Below are 23,061 nucleotides of genomic sequence, written 5' to 3'. Positions count from 1 at the left end.
TGATACTCCATGAATGATTCGTTCAATAGCCTATCATGATGAACCGACGGCCACGGACAAGTGTCAAATGGAAACTAGAAGCGCTGTACAAAGTTGCTTTAATGCAAGCGACTACTTCGAGGAAGAAGAGAATCAGGAAAAATGCATGTAAGTCATTTGTTTTTCATTATACTTTTCTTTTCTTTTTTTGAAAGGGGCATTCCGTCGTTGAAATAAGTTTATGCTATAAAAGCAAAATAAATGGGAATCTTGTGTTTCTCAATTATTAAAAGTTATACAATTCGAAACGAAGAGGGAAAAATAATCGCATCAAACGATTATTAATACCGAGCATTCGCAGATGCGTCCACGAACAGAAACGAAAATGGCGCACACGGCTTCCCGACTTAACGATTAGCTAACGGGTCAATTGGCGAGAAAATGAGGACATGGCAAGATAGCGAACGTCATAAAAAATCCTATTTTAGTATATAATTCATTAGAATTCAGATACATGTATTTTAAAATAAACATTATGTAAAATATAGTATATGAATGAAAACAATTTAAACTCCTATATCAAATTACTACTGAAGCACAATAATAATAATTTCATTGCATATTCTGTAATATATTGTTTTCTTTATCATCAATGATATGCATTTGATTTATTAATGATAATGAAACTAGCATGCGATCTATAACAGTTGTTTTGTAATTCGTTTCATTAACATTAAACTTCACCATTAATGATAAAATGCAAAAGCCAAGTGAATACAAATTCAAGAAAGAAAAATCAATTGAAAACAAAATATAAGGCAGTTTCAGTTAACCATATAGGGATTCACTTCACAATAATGGTAGAGAGTGATCCGCAGTTCACAAGATATATCAATTTATATTAATCACTCCTGTTGGCCAAAACGAAAGCGTGCAAGGGGCTTTACTCTGGGAAAAAGCAGCACCTGAAGAAAACCTCCTGTGTTTTGGCAGGTGACCCCATAAATTTTCACGTCTAATCGAGGAATCAAACGCCGACCACCTACATGTAGCTCAAAGGCAAACGTACTATCACAAAGCTACCCGATCATCCAATTCGGGATGTTGTGATTGCCATAGGCATACTAATGCTCTTGCAGTTACATTAATATACACCTTTTTTATGCTGGTGAGTCTTATAAATGACCTTGACTCTGGAGTTGACAGTTATAAATCATATTGAACACTGACATCTACTTAATAATCATGTATTGATAAAAGTATTAAATCTAATCATATTCTTATTTAATAGGAACTATAAACAATGACTTTAAAATTAATAATATGTAACATAAAACGTTAAGCTAAAGTAAGTTAAAGATCAGTTGGAGTGGATGAGAAGGGTACAAATGAGAAAAAATGCATGCATTGTTTTTAGTTGCTTTTCAAATTAATCAGATTTATTTTTTAAAAAAAGTAAGTCTCGAGTTCATAGGACACCACTCTGGAGGTTTACCTTTTATCTAGTTAGTCATATGTGTCAGCATATACATTCGGTTTGTTGATAAGTTTTCATGTACAATATTTCATATTCAAAAACAGTCACTTCAGTAGCTTTGATCCTATCCATGAAAAAGAACTATTTTTTTCAATAACTTTGAAGACAACATTTTAATAACATGTGAGATGTACCTGCATAAATTATGAAAAACCATTGGTCAAATTTATTGGCAATGAATTAATTGCAATTCAGAGGAAACTGGCTACTAACACGTGTGTGCATTTAGAAGGGCTTGGTTTGGTTTATTTTGTTTAACGTCCTATTAACAGCTAAAGTCATTTAAGGACGGCCTCCCGTGCGTGCGACATGTATACGTGTGGTGAGTGCGTATGTGTGTTTTTGGAGGCTGCGGTATGTTCGTGTAAAGCTCATTGTGATATTGGTTTGGTTTGGTTTATTTTGTTTAACGTCCTATTAACAGCTAAGGTCATTTAAGTCTCCTTGTGATAGGCCGGAACTTTTGCCGATTCATAGTGCTACCTCACTGAAGCATACTGCCGAAGACACCCAGCAGCACAACCCATCCGGTCACATTATACTGACAACGGGCGAACCAGTCGTCCCACTCCAAGTATGCTGAGCGCTAAGCAGGAGTAGCAACTACCATTTTTAAAGACTCTGGTATGTCTCGGCCAGGGAACAGAACCCAAAGCCTTCCTCAAAGGGGCGAACGCTCAACTAAAGGCCAAAAGTGAGGCATTGTCAAGGGATACATTAGGAAGAAGAATGTTGTTAAGAAAGAAGAGAAAAGATCAGATCCCAAATTTAGTCGCCTCTTACGATCATGCAATTGGGGCAGCAGGTACAATTCTTACGTCCTACCTGCAGGGCAGGCATTTAGATAGAGGACGTAGAAATATGAAATCCGTTAATTAAAATATTTAAAAGCAATGCATTTAGATAGGGGACGTAGAAATATGAAATCCGTTAATTAAAATATTTAAAAGCAAAGCTTACACTTGTGCCTTTGGGGTTGATCAACTGCACAAGACGCATTATCCTCTAATTATTATCTGCCCTGCAGGTAGGGCGTAAGAATTCTACCTGTTGCCCCCATGGCATGATCGTAAGAGGCGACTGAATTTGGGATCTTATCTTTTCTTTTCTTTCTTACAAACTTTCTTCTTCCTAATGTCTCCCTTGACAATGCCTCACTTTTGGCCTTTAGTTGAGCGTTCGCCCCTGTGAGGAAGGCTTTGGGTTCTGCCCCCTGGCCGAGACATACCAGAGTCTTTAAAAATGGTAGTTGTTATTCCTGCTTAGCGCTCAGCATAAAAGGAGTGGGACGACTGGTTCGCCCGTTGTCAGTATAATGTGACCGGGTGGGGTGTGCTGCTGGGTGTCTTCGGCAGTATGCTCCAGTGAGGTAGCACTATAAATCGGCAAAAGTTCCGGCCTATCACAAGGAGACTTAACACGAACATACCGCAGCCTCCCAAAACACACATACGCACTCACCACAGGCATGCATGTCGCTCGCACGGGAGGCCGTACTTAAATGACCTAAGCTGTTAATAGGACGTTAAACCAATAAAACCAAACCTCTAATTATAGCTATAATTCTGGAAATAAGTTGTAATGTAAGATGTGAGGGCCAACGCCATATTTTTAACATCGCTGCTAAAGTTGCGGCCCTTGGATCTGGGCATTTCTTTTTGTATTCTTAACAATTTGGTTTGGTTCGGTTTTATTTGTTTAACGTCATATTAACAGCTAAGGTCATTTTCATCAAATAAGGATGTTATCATGTATACATATTTATAATTTTCACAAAAGTGATGTTGATGATATCAGTATATACAATACCAGGAACGTCAAGTTCATTTACATTGTTCAATGTTCAATGACAAAAAGCTGTGAAGGCTATAAGCGTCTATAAAGTACAGACAGTCTAACCCAATATAGCAGCTATATTGTATGAGGTTACACTACAGTCTAAACTCACGTACCAGCTAAAGTGTATGATGTTAAAGACAGTCTTACCAAACGTACCAGCTAAATTTGTATATTGAATAAAATTATGGAAAGTCTAGCCCAACCTACGAGCTATATCTTATGAGGATACAGACGACATGTTTTTGGATGCAGTGTCTTTTTTACTCTGACAGATAAAAGGTTTTTAATGCTCAATTGTAATGTGAACACAATGGCAATGAATGAAGTTGAGATTAATGTGTTAATGAAATAAACCCTCATCTAAAAGAAATCCATTGTTTCGTATTTTTGTCTTGCAGATATTTGGAGAGTGTTGGGGAATGTGTTATGGAAAGAAGTGAGAGTGATAATGAAACAAATTGCTCGGAGCTGGTAGATATACTTCAAAGCTTTCAACTTGAAGACTCTTTATTTAATATAGCGGAGGCGTACCTTCAAATCGATGTACGGCAATGTAAGAACATCAATATATCTAGGTTTTCCCTATGTATGTAGAGCAACGAAATACAATGATAGGAGTATATGGCAAATACAAGTTTGTTCCCTTTAATAGTTTAATTAATGTGAAATCGTTCAGGTATTAGATCACTCCTAATGAAAGTTTTCATAACTGGTAATTGAGACCGATGTCCATCAAAGCAAGATTGTTGTATATATAACATTCGCCCGAAAAAGCAACATTCGGTTCAGAAATCCCAACAAGTAGGTTCTATTTCACACCTACATTTTTATCGTAAGAAAGATTTTTGTTACATAGCTCCGGATTCTTTTCAAGGGAAATGAAAACAAAGATATATGTATGCATGTTAGACTATGCCATCCGGATGCAATGGGTGCGTGAATCCATGCATCAGATATGTTTGTTTAGATTATATTGATCGAGACCTGCTGTTGGATTTAATGTTTAAACCCTAAATATCGCTTTATTATTTAATGGCAATACATATTCAAGGTTCAAACATGATGATTTAATGTACGTTATATACAAAGTCATAATATTTGATCGATCGATTGTATTTTAAAGAGTGTAATCTTTACAGTTATTTCTCTTGAATTATATTTTTAGCTACCGTTATTTTACAGCCTTTTAAAAACCAATTAGATTGTCAAAAGTGCATTTACATTACTTATACTAAAACATTTGTGTTTATATTTCAGGCTCATTTTACAATGGCAGTGCTGTAGCCAGTGTAATGGAGAAAGGGCATACCACATAATGTAGATCAACATATTTCCGCCATCAAACACCTTTTAAACCTAAATTTCTTGACAGTATAAATGAAATGTGATGAGAAGTAATTCCAAATCCACAATAGCGACAAATTGTATCTAATTTCTAGAAAGGACTCCAATACAAGACTTCGGGGCAATGTGTTTCATTATCCTTCGTTGTAATTATATCTGATTTATCAATTGTCGAATGTTAACACTATCATTCTCATATGTAAGATATATTTGTCTCATGTGGAACACCTATGTGGGATATTTCTATCCCACATAGGTGCACCGAGTGACTTCAGGTTCGGGACTACTTTTTAATTGTGTAACGTCACTGGGAAAACCCTTGTTTTTTTTTTTTTATATGTATGATAACTTTCACAAATGCACGGTATCATTTTTCTATATGTCTTTAGAAAATTTTTTTTTTTGATCATTGACCTATAAACTCATAGGTTATATTGTTAATGTTTGTCGAGAATTTATTTTTTACAGCGGAGGACTAGAAAGTTTTCGTTGTGCAAGCAAGCATAGGCGGAGGAATATGACGTGATGTCAAACATCAGTTGGAAGTTTCCGGAAAGCCGATCACCTCTGACAAACATTAATATATATTTGTTGCTATCTTGACAGTCAGCTTATGTTGTATGGTATACCGGCTTTTTTCTCATCTTTCCAAATATGCAAATTGTTTTATTGTCGGTCAACGATAAAGTTTCTATATGGTTTTGCCATGTTCGATCGATTTCCCAAGAATAATAGTCCACCATATGTTCGATCTAATTAAAATATAGATGGTCATTCTCACTACGTTACATGTGTCCGAATTTGCATGACTAAAGTGCATAGCCTTCATTCAAGTAATTTCTACCTACAAAGCAATTTGCTTCAGATGCATGCTGTGACGAAATGGGTTGCTTCGATGACATCATCAAATTGGTAATTCGCCCTGAAAGTGAAATACACACATTTCAAAGGTCATCAGAACGTGACCCCTTATGGGATGTTGTTAGATGTTCATGTAACGTAGTGAGAATGGCCATCTAAATTTTAATTAGATTGTCATATGTTAGGTATGCGGGATAGGGCAATTTTACATTCTAAATTCCCCTATCCCACATACCTACATATGATGGACTATATTAGTAATATTCATATTATTAATTGACGCATCATGTGTAGTTAAACACTTACGTCTCGCCCTTAAATCAACATTTTTCTTGATTTTGACACAGGTGTTTGCATATAAATTTTTTATTTCAAAACTTTTGAAATTACATTTTTCCAGATATCTCCGTGTGCATTTTGTTCGAAAAAATGGTTCGGGTATCTGAAGGGTTTCGCGTAGCTAACGATGACATTTTTATTTATTATATATTTACTTTAAACGTGTGAGTCCTGTGCATGACATTATACATGAAAAACAATCGAAGGCAGAGTGCCCATTCTACAGTCACATACATGTACATGTTGGCCTAGGCCTTTCATATTTGAAATGCATAAATATTCTATTTTCACAAAGTTAACCAGTTCTCGTCAGTTTACTAAAATAAGGACAAAAAGAAAGCAATGTATTGAAAAAATGCAACCAATACTGCTAGTCAACAAGATGCACAAATTAAAAAATATTAAGCAGTGATGTATACGTACATGTTATAATGATAATCTCATTTCAAGTCCGTGCAAGCGCCTGTGGATTTTAGATTATGTTTAGGAAGGTTTTTTATGTGACGTAAGATCGACTCCAGCAAGTATGTATAATAAGCCCCCTTGTAGTCTACAATGTGATCTTGGATGAATTCTGTTTCATAATTCCATGAACATTTTCGTACATTTCATTTTTGACGAGTGAAATTTATATATCATTGTGGTCGTTGGTCTCTGCTAACAATTTGTGTTCCGACATATGTGTCGACCAAGCATTTAATGTAACATTTCTCTGTACTTTATTAGTTTAAAACAAATTTCAATTGCTTCTTAAATCATTAAATCAAGCAAAAATATAAGGGAATATAAGGATAGTTAAAAGAAAATCTCACCTCTCCTTCCAGACTATCTCTTTCACGAATAAATATTTGGACATTTTGAAAACGAATTTTGTTTTTTTCTAATGAAAGTTCAAGACTTCCATGTAAAATCGTATCAAGATGTAATGGCTGTTACCGATGCATTTAATAAACATATCATGTCTTATGTTAATATAAAGTGGACATTCAAACAAAAAAACATCAGTATTTAATGCAAAAAATTGTGTCTTAACTTAATAAGTAGAATATTGAGATGGCGTGGTACGTGGTTGAAAACAGACCGGAATATTATTGTGATTTTTTTTATATGTATAGTATTTTAAAACCATTTAAAGTTGGCTGGTTCCTTACAGTTTCGGTGTGGCTTTTCCAGTCTGATGGTATACAATTTAGGATGATCTAGTACTTGTAAGACTGTAATTTGGAATAATGTAATTGCTTCTTTCTCAAATTTAACCGGGTTATATTAAAGCGACTATTCGAGGGGGGAAATGTCAGTTTAAACAAACGGCAAATTAATAAAGAAATTACTTTCTTATGGAAGATCCCGATTGAAATTTCATTTTCTAGGGAATCCTCTCAGTGTCGATCGACGATGTAACTTGCATATTTCCGACAAATTTTGGCACATGCACAAAAATCCAGATTTGTTGAATGTAAACATTGGCATTACACACTTAATTAACTCCACCTGACAAAAACAGGCTAGAAAAAAAATTGCATTCACCGACCTTAGCTGTTAATAGGACGTTAAACAAAATAAACCAAACCAAACCAAATTCACCTCCCTATCAAATAATCTGCCCAAACGGGGAAAACCCACAATCTATTTTTGATTTGGGTCTTTGGTCCATAAAGTATCTTACATATTTTTCAAATGTACCTTTTCTGGGACTCGATATGATCATAGAGTATGATGTCAAAATGGAAAGTAGTTCGCTTCAAGTCTTTGGCTGGCAGGTCAAGTCTTCTATTGGTACCGGAGATTACTACGAGAAAAAAACATGAAAATTGAATTAATTTCAAAATTTAAATCCCGATATATTGATGAATTTTGAATCTAGACAGATCCACACTCTAAATGGGTCCATATTTTCATTATAAAAATCCCGGAATCTAATTTCCGCTCTTAATTCTGCCAAAATACCTCCAGGATAAAAATCCCAGTCTAAAATGTGCAGATGGGTCCGATCATCTGGTGTCCAGGGACGCTTAATGGCATACACATAACCGGTAGCTCCCTATAGAATCTAATATATTTGTCGAATTTACTTTTTTGGATTTGTTAGGACCATAGGGTATGATGTTAAAATAGGAAGTGACTTGCTGAAAGTCTTGGGATGGTAGGTCATGTCTTCTATTGATACCGGAGATGGAGAAAAAGACATGAAAATTGAATCAATTTTAAAATTTGAATCTTGATGTATTTTGAATCTAGACAGAGGTTTTTAATAAATATAACGTTACCCTTCCCCATTTGGTACAGGACTCCGTTTGGTACAAAATTTGAATAACCGACTCGAAAACCATCCTGTGTCCATTCCGCGTTTGCTGTTGTGATATCGTAATGTGAATATGAATGGTCATTTCAGCGTCGATTTTTTGGTATGCAGTGATCAATTTGCTTCGAAGAAGACACAGAGACGGGTAAATTGAGAGAAAATGTCGTTGTTGTGTACCTTTCCGCCTTTCGACGACTGTTTTATACTAACTTCTGATATTTTTTCCGGCACTGTTTATCACTTAAAATGATCCCTTATAGTCCTAAAATTCTTTGTTGGTCCTATTACACTGATACTGCCTTACGAAACGATCATGCAAGCTTTTTCAGTGTGCTGTTCCTGCAATTCGAACTTCCACCGCTGCGCCATTGCAGTAAACTTATCCCTAGTTGGATGTTGTTAGATGTTCATGTAACGTAGTGAGAATGGCCATCTCAATTTTAATTATATTGAATTTATATCAAATTAAAGTTTGAAGGTTTTATTTTCATCAGATATATGTCATTATTGTATAGGTTAAATGGCATGTAAGAGCACACGGGTACTCAAAAGACAGTAACCCTGACATTTACAATGCACTTTGGAATCCCCTCCTTTTTACACCTCGAAACCTACGTCATTCTATTTTCAGCAGGAGTGTATATTTTTGATTTTCCAAATCTCAAGACCCTACTTTTTATTCTCGTACATAGAAAGTACCAATTTCCTATGTTATTTACTCAGGATAACACCAGCAAACCTAAGAAACAAATTTTCCTCAGGGACTTGGTTCAGGCGCAAAACCAGCCGATTGGCTGTGAATGTCATTCTTTTATACGGAGTTTATTTAATTAAACTAATTCAATAATTTGATATGCCATGAGCCTTTATTTAACAAGTTTAATGAATTTCACATTTCATGGCTACAAGTGTAAGATTCTATATAACTACTATCTATGAGAATATAGGCAAACACTTGAAGCTTTGTTTCTATAACAAGCGAAATCTGGCTCGGATGAGACGTTTCCGTCAACCCAGACAATCAGGCGACGTCATATTTTTATGTTGTTAAAAAATAAGGATATGTCTTGCTATCATGTAAAAAGAATAGGACTAGAGCAATTATTTATATGAATGAGTCAAAAAACAAACATAGGACCCTAAACCGGGGTAGTGACAACAGAACAACCAGACACATCTGCAAACACCGAACCGGGCTAGTGACAAAAGAACAACCAGACACACCACCACGCATTGATCAACCGGATACTGACTACAGAACAACCAGACACACCAAGGAACACCGAAACACGCTCTATACAGCTATCATTGAAATACAAACTATGTCTCCGTATCACCATGGTCTATGCCCCCCCCCCCCCCCCCCCCCCCCCCCCCATTACACTCTACATGGGTCAATATTTTCATTATAAAAAATCCCAGAATCTAATTTCTGCTCTTAACTCTGCCAACATACCTCCATGATTAAAATCCCTGACGAAAATGTGCAGATTGGTCCAATCATCTGATGTCCAGGGACGCTGAATGGCATAAAACATCATATCCGGTAGCTTCCTATAGAATCTTACATATTTTCAAATTTACCTGCATAGGACCATAGGGTATGATGTTAAAATAGAAAATGGCTGGCTGCAAGTCCTGGGCTGGTAGGTCAAGTCTTCTATTGGTACCGGAGATGGAGATTCTTACGAGAAAAGGACATAAAAATTGAATCGATTTTAAAATTTGAATCTAAAGATCTTGATGAATATTGAAGGTAGAGAGATGTCTTTTGGTTATAAATGAATATAGATATTTTACTACTGAGAAATATAAACAAAAAAGATATAATCTGAAGATCAGAGGGAGATAACTCAATGCTATCTCCCCACCCCTCCTTATTTATTGCCTTCATCTAAAATATGAGAACTAGAGCAATTATTTATACAAATGGGTCAAAACACAGATACAGAACACTAAACCGGGGTTGTGACAACAGAACAACCAGACACACTGTTAATATGTATTCAATGGTTCGTCTCAAGTACTCTTGTTCTTGAGCAAAGTAATAGTGTATGATGCTTGGGTCAAGTAATATCATGTGAGAACCGGTATGTAAAACATGTGCTAAATAAATGGTTGACTTGTAACCAGACTCCGAGTCTTTCGTCCCAAGAACTCGGAACATGGCGTCAGAAGTGTTTTAATGTGGACGAGAGTGTGGCAAGACGACACCAGAAGATCCACAACCCAAGTTGTCTGTGAAGAATCCACTGTCATGGCAAAATTTTCGCCACCGGAGAACTTCAATTTCAGCGCTCCAGTGGAATGGCCGGATTGGAAACAGCGTTTCGCGCGTTACCGGATGGCAACAAAACTCTATAAAGATGATGAGGTAGTACAAGTAAGTGCTCTCATATATGCCATGGGTAAACAAGCCGAACATGTGTTCAAATCATTCACGTTTGCCACCGCAGGAGATGAGGCTAAATACGAAACGGTTCTCGAGAAATTTGACGCATACTTTGTACCAAAACGCAACGTGATTCACGAGAGGGCTAGATTTCATATGAGAACTCAAAACTCCGGAGAATCTATTGAGGCATTTGTGCGTGCTCTGTACGAAATTGCAGAGAATTGTGATTTTGCTAGCAAAGATGAACAGATCAGAGATAGGCTTGTGATAGGAATTTCTGACAAAACTATATCGGAGAAACTACAAATGAAGCCAGATTTGACCCTAGACATAGCACTACAGACGGCGAGGCAGGCCGAGCTGGTGAAAACCCAAATGAAAGAACAAGGTCACAAAATGGTTGAGGAAGTAAAGCGAAACACAAATACTAAGGGACAACGAATTCCTAACCAACATAGACCAAAACAACAAAAGTCTACGCAGCAATATAGACAACAGTCACACCAGCAAACCGGAAGTGCATGTACGCGATGTAACCGATTTCATGGAGGTAAGGAGGTGTGCCCAGCGAACGGTAAGCGGTGTAATGAGTGTAAAAAGTACAACCATTTTGCAGTATGTTGTCGGTCAAAACGTAATCAGAAACAAGTCAGAGAAGTGGTGTACGAGACGGATAATGATCAACAACCATTCTTTCTGGGATCAATTACATGTCGAGATAACGGTGATCCATGGACAGTAACACTGCGCATAGCCCAATCCCCAGTTACCATGAAAATTGATACGGGCGCAGATATTAGTGTCATTTCTGAGATTACATACAACCACCTACAGGAAAGGCCAAAACTGAGTGAAGTCAGTTCAACACTACAGAGCCCTGGGGGTAAACTGTCAACTATTGGAAAGTTCAAGGTCACTACAAAATACAAGGGCATTCAGTACAAATTTGACGTGTATGTCGTCCGCGGTACAGAGGCGACCAACCTGTTAGGCAGGGATGTGGCAGTTCAAATGGGCCTTATTATGAGACTTAATGAGGTAACTATTGACAGTGAAGTGTTCGGTACTACAGGTCTGGTGAAATGTGATCCAGTAACAATCAAAATGAAACCTGACATCACACCATATTGTGTCACAACAGCTCGTCGAGTACCATTCCCTATCTTGGAAAATGTGGAAAAGGAACTAGCCAGAATGGAAAAGGATGGTATTATTGAAAAAGTTACTGAGCCTACTGACTGGTGTGCCCCCATGGTACCAGTTGTAAAGAAAAATGGAAATGTGAGGATATGTGTAGACCTGAAAAAGTTAAATGAAGGTGTCAAACGCGAACATCTGATGTTACCAACACTCGATGACATATCGCCCAAACTGGTTGGAGCAACAGTATTCTCAAAACTGGATGCAAGCAGTGGGTTTTATCAGATACCACTACACCCTGATAGTTCCAGACTGACCACGTTTATAACACCTTTCGGTCGTTTCTGTTTTCAACGTGTTCCCTTTGGAATAACATCTGCACCAGAAATATTCCAACGGAAAATGGCAGAGTTATTGTCTGGTTTAGATGGAGTAGAGGCCATAATTGATGATACAATAATCTATGGTAAAACTTTAGAGGAACATGATCAGCGCTTGAGGAAGGTTATGGACAGGATACAAGAGTCCGGTCTGAAATTGAACAAAGAAAAATGTGAATTTTCTAAATCACGAATTGAGTACTTTGGTCACGTGATCAGCGACAAAGGAATATCACCTAACCCAAAGCGCATCGAGGCTATTTGTGACTTAGAGCCTCCAAAAGACATAACAGAGCTGCGTCGTATTATCGGGATGATAAATTACCTGGGGAGATTTCTACCAGACCTCTCAACCATCATGAAGCCTATGACAGACTTGCTCAAGTCCGACCAAGTGTGGAATTGGACAGCTATGCAGCAAAAAGCTTTTGACGACCTGAAAGAAAAGCTGACTGATACACCAGTACTGGCTTTCTACGATGCGACTAAGTCAATGGTAGTTAGTGCAGATGCCAGTAGCTATGGTCTTGGGGCGGCCCTATTTCAGCAGGATGGAGTGGAGCTACGACCTGTTGCCTTTTGCTCTCGTACCCTAACGTCTACGGAAACAAAATATGCCCAAATAGAGAAGGAGTGTCTCGCGTCAGTGTGGGCTTGTGAGAAATTTGAAAGATATCTCATTGGTTTGTCTGGTTTTAAACTTCTCACCGACCATAAACCACTAGTGCCACTCATAAATAAGATGGACCTGGACAGGACACCACTTCGATGTCAAAGATTACTAATGCGTTTGCGTCGATTCAACGCGACTGCAGAACATATCCCAGGGAAATTGTTGGTTGTGCCAGACACCCTGTCGCGTAGTCCGATGACATCACCAGAGATGCATGTTCAAAGTGAAGATGACATAGAACTGTATGTCAACTCTGTCAGATCATGTCAACCTATTTCAGATAGGAAGCTAGCTAGCATCAGACAAGCAATATCGGATGACAAGTTCGCACAGAAAGCGATTTATTTCACAAAATCTGGATGGCCAGAGCGTGCAACATGTCTCGAGGAGGGCATGGAAGGCTACTTCGCAGCACGTGGTGAACTCACAATATTAGATGATCTACTATTATATAGAGATCGGATAGTCATACCGGACTGTCAGAGAGCTCAGGTCCTCGAAACAATACATGAGGGACATCAAGGAATAACGAAATCTCGCGAACGCGCTGCAATATCTGTATGGTGGCCAGGGATCAATAAGGACATCAAAGAAAAAATCGAGAATTGTCAGTTCTGTCAAACCCATAAACCATCGCAAAGGAAAGAGCCGCTGATAACTAATCCGTTGCCAGGACGCCCATGGGAAAAGGTATCGGGTGACTTGTGCGACTTTGAAAATAAAACTTACCTGGTAGTGATGGACTATTTTTCAAGGTATTTAGAAATTGCCTACTTACCAAGCACCTCCAGTGCTAATGTCATTGGGAAATTAAAGAACATGTTTGCTCACTGGGGCGTGCCAATGGAATTTGTGTCTGATAATGGACCACAGTTTGCTTCAAAGGAATTCAGTGAATTTGCAGCCTCTTATAACTTCCAACAGACATTTTCTAGCCCACATTACCCACAATCTAATGGGGAAGCAGAAAGTGCTGTAAAGATAGCGAAACGAATCTTGAAGCAGAATGACATTTTCAAAGCTTTGATGGCTTACAGGTCAACACCTGTTGCATCAACTGGAGTCAGTCCTTGCCAGTTGATTATGGGACGACAAATCAGGACCACACTGCCCGTGGTGGAGAAAATCCTAAATCCAAGATGGCCGAATTTGGACAAAGTCCGAGATCATGACAAAGCATACAAAGAGCAATATGCGTACAGCTACAACCAGCACCATGCTGTAAAGGAGCTACCTGAACTAAGCCCTGGAGAGGAAGTTCGAATCAAGCTGGACAATCAGAAATCATGGAGCACAATGGGTCGCGTGGAACATGCAAACCCAGAACGGCGGTCATACATTGTCGCGACACCAAATGGACGGTACCGGAGAAATCGTAGACATTTACAAATAGTGAAACGCGACACAAAAGGATACGCGCATAGTACCGCGATTGACTATCCAGCCATCGACATTCCTGATGTTGAAGTTCCAAGTGTTCCTGTTGACACATCGAGGAAACTCGATAGTGATATCCGCGACAATGTCGAGACGGTTCCAAACAGTCCTCGTAATCGCGCATCTAGTAATAAGGAGATTGTGCGGGAATCTCCAGATAAGTTCGCTAAACAAACCCTACCTGGACATCCAGTTACAACTCGCTATGGACGCGTGGTGAAGAGAAAAATGCTGGATGATTATTCATATGAATGACATTTAAAAGTATTCTTTAATCAGTGTTGTTTTATTATTCAAGACTTTCATAGTTAGTTCGGTTTGGAAGTTTTTGAACAATTTTCATCTAATGAATGGACACGGCTAAAAGTAAAATGCTGACAATTTATTATGATTTAAAGTGTTTAATAGTTTAGATAATGTTTCAGTGCATTTGTAAATAATGTTTGCTCAAAGTTAATTTCATTTTACTCAAAAGAAAGGGAGATGTTAATATGTATTCAATTGTTCGTCTCAAGTACTCTTGTTCTTGAGCAAAGTAATAGTGTATGATGCTTGGGTCAAGTAATATCATGTGAGAACCGGTATGTAAAACATGTGCTAAATAAATGGTTGACTTGTAACCAGACTCCGAGTCTTTCGTCCCAAGAACTCGGAACACACACCACAGCACATTGAACTGGGGTACTGACTGCAGAACCAGACACACCATGGAACACAGAAACACGCTTTATACAGCTACCGCTGAAAAACAAAGGGCCATATTTTCATTATAAAAATCCCAGACTTTAATTTCCTTTAGATCCTCTAAATTCTGCCAAATACTTCCATGATGAAAATCCCAGCCGAAAATGTGCAGAAGGGTCCCATCATTTGGTTTTCAGGGACGCTGAATGGCATAAAACATCACATCCGGTAGCTATCTAAGGGAACCACAGAACAAAATGATTTCCCATAGATGATTAAGTATGTTAATGTTTACCTGCCTTGCAGGCAGGACGTAAGAATTGTACCTGCTGCCCCCATTGCATGATCGAAAGAGGCGACTAAACTTGGGATCTTATCTTTTCTCTTCTTATAAACTTTCTTCTTCCTAATGTCTCCCTTGACAATGCCTCACTTTTGGCCTTTAGTTGAGCGTTCGCCGCTGTGAGGAAGGTTTTGGGTTCTGTCCCCTAGCCGAGACATACCAAAGTCTTTAAAAATGGTAGTTGCTACTCCTGCTTTGCGCTCAGCATATTTGGAGTGGGACAACTGGTTGGCCCGTTGTCAGTATAATGTGACCGGGTGGGATGTGCTGCTGGGTGTCTTCGGCAGTATGCTTCAATGAGATAGCACTATAAATCGGCAAAAGTTCCGGCCTATCACAAGGAGACTTAACACGAACATACCGCAGCCTCCCAAAGCACACATACGCACTCACCACACGCATACATGTCGCACGCACGGGAGGTCGTCCTTAAATGACCTTAGCTGTTAATAGGACGTTAAACAAAATAAACCAAACCAAACCAAATTAATGTTTACCACTGTCCTTTTTCAATGGAGTTTTTAACACTGGTCCACAAGCCCTGCCTTTTAGGAATGTCATGTCGCAAACCTGAAAATAGAAAATTTGAAAATATATAATTTGTTTTACAAACTCAACACATACATTGTACAAGTTTATAATGTCGGGGTCCGCGGTGGCCGAGTGGTAAAGGTGTACCGACACTTTATCACTAGCCCTCTACCTCTGGGTTGCGAGTTCGAAACCTACGTGGGGCAGTTGCCAGGTACTGACCGTAGGCCGGTGGTTTTTCTCCGGGTACTCCGGCTTTCCTCCACATCCAAAACCTGGCACGTCCTTAAATGACCTTGGCTGTTAATAGGACGTTAAACAAAAACAAACCAAACAAACCAAAGTTTACAATATTTACATCAGTTCTTGCAAAACCTTTACATCACGTCTTTCGAATGACATATTTTGGGGGAAATTATGATGATCAGTTTCCTTTGACATGTAGAACAAGACTTTGTTGTGATTTCAAAACATAATTTCAGGATGCACAGAATCAGCAAACGATGGGCAGTGACAGCCGTCGAGGAGGAAGAAGAGTATGGGTACCTAAATGACCATGTCGAATGGAGATTAGGGTTGGGCAGGGAAGTTGATAGTTTAAAGTAGTCTTGCTCTAATTTTACAATTGTTCTTATGAAATATGTTATAGAAAAGATGACTGCCTTTCCAAAAATAAATCATATCACACCATTTCTTTGTTTCATTGGTTATCCTAAATAAAAGCGATGGCTATCAACCTGCATTTGAGGGATCTCAAATACCACATGAACTGGATATGATCATTTGTATCACAGAATGGAGATAAAAGTATGCATACAAAATCAAAATATCTACTTGTCGAAGATAGACTACTATATCTTTTATATGTAATATATTTGTAATATGTTTTGGGGGGATTTGCACAAGAGTAATTGTAAATGAATCAATATTTTTGCTTATACAAAATGTATACCTTTTTTGGCTGGTAGGTATTGCATCTCCGACATTACAAAATAATAAAGGTCAACATGTATGATTTCTGTCTTAAAATATGCATTCACAATACGTTACATTAAACCATAACATAGGCGCCTGATCAATAAATTTCGCTCTCAACTATATATATCAAGATATATGTTGAAATCAAATATTTGTAAAATACTTTAATTTACAAGGCTATATATGGAATGCAATATGTGTACCGTGTACTGAAATATATGTATGGTTAAGGTACCCGTATATCTAATAATGAACATTTGTCTGCACAGGTTTATCTTGTTTTGTCTTTCTTACTACAAATTATATATTTACTGTCCGTGAAATAGTCTTGCGGGATTTGGAAGTAATGTCCTTATTTATATATATATGTAAATGTGTATTCTTTATATTTCAATGTTAAGCGTGATAATGTGCATATCAGTTTTTGTGAATGTAAGATATGTCTGTGTATTTGACATTTCTGCTTAAATGTTTTTTTTGTTCCTGTTGTGTGTGAAGATGAAGGCAAGCTAAAAAAAATATATGGTTATTTCACATTTATTTGTCAGTAGATCATTAGTTTTTAACTTTCAATACAGGTTTGATGAACAACAGAAAGGAAATGTAACTCTTAATTTTTTTTGTAAATTATGTCGAAAAACATTAAAATAGCATCTGCAAACTGTAGAGGATTGGATCGAAAAGAGAAAAGGGCTGATGTTTTTAATTTCTTAAAAAGTCATTATGGTGATTATAATATCTGTCTACATGACACCTATTTTATAAAAGACCAAGGAAAAGAAATTACAGAACAATGTGGTTATAAATGTTATTTTAACTCATTTAGATACAACTCGAGAGTATGTATTCTTTTTAACAATAATGAATTTGAAATTTATAGTTAATGGAGTGATACACAAGGTAATGTAATAGTGCTAGATATTAGCATTGAGAAAATAGATTCACGTTAGTTAATATTTATGAACAAATTAATAGTTGCAGTAATACTTGTTACATCATATGTGGGGACTTCAATTTTGCTATAGACCCTGATATAGATACAAATAATTATTTACATATAAATAACCCTAATGCACGTATACGCCTATTGAAAATGATAGAAGTAAATAATTTGATTGATCCTTTTAGAAATTTCTATCCCAGCTACAAGCGATATACATGGAGGAAAAAAACAACCTTTTAAGCAAGCAAGATTATACTTCTTCCTCAGCACATAAAACCTATTAAACATTATTGATAAGACTAGTATTAATGTCGGCTACAGATCAGACCATTCCATTATACCATTTGAACTTAGATTAAATAACTTTGTAAAAGGCAAAGGCCTATGGAAATTTAAAAATAGTCTTCTCTATGACCATGAATATTTACAAAAAGTTAAAGATACAATACTCAGGTTAAAACAACAATATGCTTCACCAGTCTATGATAATGATATCTCTGATATTCCTGATTCAGAACTTTTACTATGTATTGATGATCAACTGTTTTTGGAAACACTGTTAATGGAGATCAGGGGAACAACACTATCACATGCATCATTTAAAAAAAGGGAAAGGGATAATAGAGAAAGAAAGTTAACATCTGATATAGAAATGCTTGAAAAAAGTAATTCATGGGTATCTAGGAGAAAAAGAATGAGCTAACAGACCTCAGAAAGATTATGATGAAGGGTCATATGATCAGATCAAAAGTAATTTGGCTAGAAGAAGGAGAAAAACCGTCAAAATATTTTTGTAATTTAGAAACATATAATTATATTAATAAAACCATTACTAAAATAGAGTAAGATAGTGGTGAAGTAATAACTGATCAGAAAGAAATTCTAGAGGGAGTACAATTTTTTGTACAAATCTCTATATGCTGTTCACTCTGATTATATTGAGGACATAAATTTGGAAGATCTTTTAAGTGGTTTTGACTATGTTAAACTAAGGAATATTCAGAAAGCAAAACTAGAGTGCGTGAGGACACACTATTGTTCAGGGGGTTGATCCCAGGGCTCCCCAACCCTGGCAATCCATATATACTTTACTATAACTCCCACAAATCCAAGTATCAACTTACCCCGCTCACCATGTTAATATGTGTTGCAAATATCCACTGAAGATGAAATCTCTGAATATTCAAGACAACTTTCATCGCCTCTCGATTTTCGGATGTTTTACACAGAAAAAGTTATATTTTTTGGCTGTTTCATACTTATTGATATTTTCGAACACTTGTTTTAAATGAATAGTCAACGGTTTTGGTGTGTCATCATTTCTCAGCTCTATACCTTCGGAGACGGAATGCCCCTTTAAGTCTTTGTGATAGTCCGGAAACCGAGCAGGACATCCCACCAGGTCCCATTATACTGACAACGTTATACTGACAACGGGCAAATCAGTCGTCCCACTCCTAATATGCTGAGCGCTAAGCAGGATTAGCAACTTCTATTTTTAGAGACTCTGGTTTGTCTTGGCCACGGGAAAGAACCCAAAGCCTTCCTCAATTGGGCGAACGCTTAACTAAAGGCAAAAAGTGAGGCATTTTCAAGGGAGGCATTGGGAAGATGAAAGTTATTAAGAAAGAAGAGAAAATGACAGATCCCGAATTCAGTCACCTCTTCCGATCATGCAAAGGGAGCAGCAAATTCAAGTGTCATCAACACGAAAGTGAGAAGAAATATCGCTGATACATTTTAATCATGCTTTTCATAGAAGTTTACAGCAAGCAAACATTCTTAAAGCTGACAGTGCATATATATATATATACTATATATAAAGGAGAGATGTGTCGCTTTGCGATGTATGCCCGTCCTTAGATACGACACTACCATAACTGGGGGATGTCTCGGAAACGATTTTTGGAGATCTGTACATGTAAAAAAAATTAATCTCAATTGGATGCTTTTTAACTTGCACTGTCGGCTTTAAGCCCGCTTTATAGGCGTCTTCCATTCCTAGAATTGAACGAATTAGTGTATCTTACACTCTTCGTACCGAGTAATCATGGGAAAAGTGTGCCTTTCAGTTAGACTGCCGGGTTCTACAGATCGAGTACCCTAGCTTAATGTTGCTCTTTTCCAACATTTGTTTTCATTAACGACTGTTTCAGACTTTTGCCAGATTTCGTTACACTAGTAATCGGAGTTGGTTCCGAAGGTTTTTTCCCCGTGTGTCCGTTGTCATTGGGACGTCAGTGGGAGTAGTATAGGAGTCTGAGGAACAGTTACTTAAACTGTGCCCGCAGGGTATTCACCCTTCTGCCATGGCAACCAGTGTCCTTAAATATTGGCGTTTAACCCTTCTCAACAGATTTCTTTATCTTTTTATTTCTCCAACAGCGAAGTCACGTCAGACTCTCTAGATTTTAGAATCTTCTTTGATGGAGTTAGAACATTTCTCTTTTTTGTTGTTGACATTCTGTTGTGATAGAACGCCACAAAGTCGGCAAAGAATCTTGTTACGGCTGTCGGCATTCTGGTGGCAGATCTATGCTCAGTCTTTATCTACTAGGTAGCACTATACATCAAAAGTTCCGGCCTATCACAAAGAGGCTTAACACGAACATACTGTAATGTTATTGTATATACATGTATTATGAAACAGACTATAGTTACTGTACACATATTTGTATGACGTCGACCACAGGGTCACGAGAGCGTTCTGAATACAGTACCGGTGATGGCGGAACACAGTCTTAGTGTGTGTGTTGTTATTTACACAGATGGCACAGAACTAATATAACATGGTGTCAGAATACGGGAATACAAGATAAAGCGGACCATGGCTTTGGATCAGTTCACGCCACCGGAGAAGTTAAACTTCAAAGTGCCAGAAGAATGGCTGAAATGGGAGAAACGCTTCCAAAGATTCCGGGTAGCCTCCAGTCTTGTGGAACAAGACCAGGCTTTACAAGTATATACCCTGATATATGCAATGGGCCAAGAGGCCGAAGAAATTTTTAGTGCCTTTGAACTGTCCGAGGAAAAATCAAAAACCTACCAGGTAGTGAAAGAACGTTTTGATAGTTATTTCATCGTTCGTCGTAATGTTTTCTTCGAGCGTGCAAAATTCAATCAACGTAAACAAATGGAGGACGAACACGTGGAAACATTCATTACCTCACTTCATGCACTGTCGGAACATTGCGGATACAGAGTATTGAGGGAAGAGATGATCAGAGACAGGTTAGTGGTCGGGTTGAAGAACATAAGATTGTCTGAAAAAATACAATTAGACGCGAATCTCGCATTCGAGAAAGCTTTAACTCAGGCTCGTCAGAGTGAGGCAGTTAAGAAACAACAGTCGGTTGTCCGTAACGTTGAACCAAGTCAGATACCTGTGAATGTTGATAGACTTAGTAAACAAGATAAACACCGGAGACAACGATTTCCTACAAAGCAAAAACCTAATGTACACATGAGTGATAATCAAGATCACTGTGGTCGTTGTGGCTATAGAGCACGACATGCTTTAGCACAGTGTCCAGCTAAAGATGCAAAATGTTACAGCTGTCAAGGAATCGGACACTTCAGAAAATTTTGTAGAAGTAAACACACCGGTAAGAGACCATTACAGTACGGGTCCCGAGAAAAGAAAAAAATTCACGAGGTCACCGCAGGAAGTGATTCCGACGAATACGACTATGATGACGCATTTCTAGGATCGGTATCTACAGATAAAGAGTTCAATGAACTGGTCTATAAACCTTTATCTGGAAAACAGAAAGGTCACCTTTAAAATAGACACTGGTGCCGATGTCACGGTTATACCAAAGACACTTTACAAGTACATCAAAGTCCCATTAGAGAAATCAACTAAAGTACTTGTAGGTCCAGGGAAACAGCGACTAGAAGTGTTAGGGAAGATTCATGGTAAGATGAAAGGGAAAACATAGAGGATACAAGATGTGTACGTTGTTGAAAACCTTCAATTCCCTTTACTAGGAAGTCCAGCGATAATTGCATTGGATTTGATCAAAATTGTCGGATCAATAGCTGTAAAATCACAGTTGTTTTGTGGCCTGGGAAAACTGGATGGGACATATGAAATCACTCTAAAACCTGATGCTACGCCACACGCAGTTAGCGCCCCGAGGCGAATACCTATGCCATACCTGGGTCGAGTGAAATATGAGTTAAAACGCACGGTCAATCTCGGCGTGATTTCACAGGTAGAACAACCAACATATTGGTGTGCTGGGATGGTTGTTGTCCCCAAACCAAATGGCAAAATACGCATTTGTACGGACTATACCAAGTTGAACGAAGCTGTAAAACGAGAATTTCATCAAATGCCAGCCGTTGACCAGACATTATGTTAGCTTAGTGGTGCCAAGTTCTTCACAAAACTAGATGCCAACTCGGGCTTTTGGCAGATTCCGCTTAGTGAGGAATCATCACTACTCACAACCTTTATCACTCCATACGGTAGGTACCGATATCACCGTCTACCGTTCGGAATAACGTCCGCCCAAGAAATCTTTCAACGTAAGATGATGGAACTATTGGAAGGACTTGAAGGTGTGATATGTCAGATGGACGATACACTAGTATTTGGGTCTAACACACAGGAAGAACATGATGGCAGACTCAAAGCAGTACTTTCAAGGATTGAACAAAACTGGTTGACACTTAATAAAGAGAAATGCCAAATATCTCAGTCTACTGTTACTTTTCTAGGACATGTGATTGATGAAAACGGATTGAGACCGGATCCAAAAAGAATCAAGGCACTGGAGGACATGCCGACTCCAACCAATATAACTGAACTTCGTCGATTCCTAGGAATGGTGAATCAGCTTGGACAGTTTTCGGCAAAGTTGGCAGAGTTGACAAAACCCCTGTGAGATCTACTTAATCTCAACAATGATTGGTACTGGGGTGACGACCAGAAAGCAGCAATGTTAGCTGTGAAACACGAACTTAGCCCCGCTCCTACACTAGCGCTATATGACCCTGCTGTGGAACCAAGCTATCAGCAGATGCTTCGTCATACGGCTTAGGCGCTGTACTACTTCAAAAGTCGGCCGATAGTGGAACCTGGAGAGCGGTCGCGTACGCGTCGCGCGCAATGACTCCTACAGAGTCCAACTACGCACAAGTGGAAAAAGAAGCCCTCACGACAACCTGGGCCTGTGACAAATTCAGTGACCTGATCACTGGTATGGACATTATTATAGAAACGGACCACAAGCCGTTACTCGCGTTGCTGGGATACAAACCTCTCTGTGATCTCCCACCCCGTATACAAAGGTTCCGGATGAGATTGATGCGGTATTCGTACAAAATGGAGTACACTCCTGGACAGGGA

The 23,061-nt window shown here is 38.2% G+C and overlaps 3 protein-coding genes across 3 annotated transcripts in view; all 3 read left to right on the top strand.

Annotated features, from left to right (window-relative positions):
* Positions 1-6,763, top strand: part of LOC117339279 — a 31,526-nt gene extending 24,763 nt beyond the window's left edge. Inside the window, exons 7-9 of the mRNA XM_033900787.1 lie at positions 30-147; positions 3,754-3,908; positions 4,613-6,763. Coding sequence (XP_033756678.1) covers positions 30-147; positions 3,754-3,908; positions 4,613-4,671 — 332 coding nt within the window. The 3' untranslated portion in view covers positions 4,672-6,763. The remainder of the gene's footprint in view (positions 1-29; positions 148-3,753; positions 3,909-4,612) is intronic.
* A 3,695-nt stretch (positions 6,764-10,458) lies between these two features.
* On the top strand, positions 10,459-14,481 carry LOC117338970 (uncharacterized protein K02A2.6-like). Its single transcript, XM_033900335.1, has one exon. It carries the CDS (start codon positions 10,459-10,461, stop codon positions 14,479-14,481), a length of 4,023 nt encoding a protein of 1,340 aa, XP_033756226.1.
* A 6,051-nt stretch (positions 14,482-20,532) lies between these two features.
* Positions 20,533-21,489, top strand: LOC117338969. The gene has a single exon (XM_033900333.1). It carries the CDS (start codon positions 20,533-20,535, stop codon positions 21,487-21,489), a length of 957 nt encoding a protein of 318 aa, XP_033756224.1.
* Positions 21,490-23,061: the final 1,572 nt, after the last annotated feature.

This window comes from Pecten maximus, chromosome 12 (assembly GCF_902652985.1).
Source record: "Pecten maximus chromosome 12, xPecMax1.1, whole genome shotgun sequence".
Classification (NCBI taxonomy): Eukaryota; Metazoa; Mollusca; class Bivalvia; order Pectinida; family Pectinidae; genus Pecten; species Pecten maximus.
The sequence above is the reverse complement of the archived record's forward strand: the minus strand, read 5'-3'. Positions and strand labels throughout refer to the sequence as shown.

Excerpts from the sequence above, each read along its gene's own strand:
- LOC117338970 (XM_033900335.1), top strand. The coding sequence starts at position 10,459 with ATGGCAAAATTTTCGCCACCGGAGAACTTCAATTTCAGCGCTCCAGTG.
- LOC117338969 (XM_033900333.1), top strand. The coding sequence starts at position 20,533 with ATGGCTTTGGATCAGTTCACGCCACCGGAGAAGTTAAACTTCAAAGTG.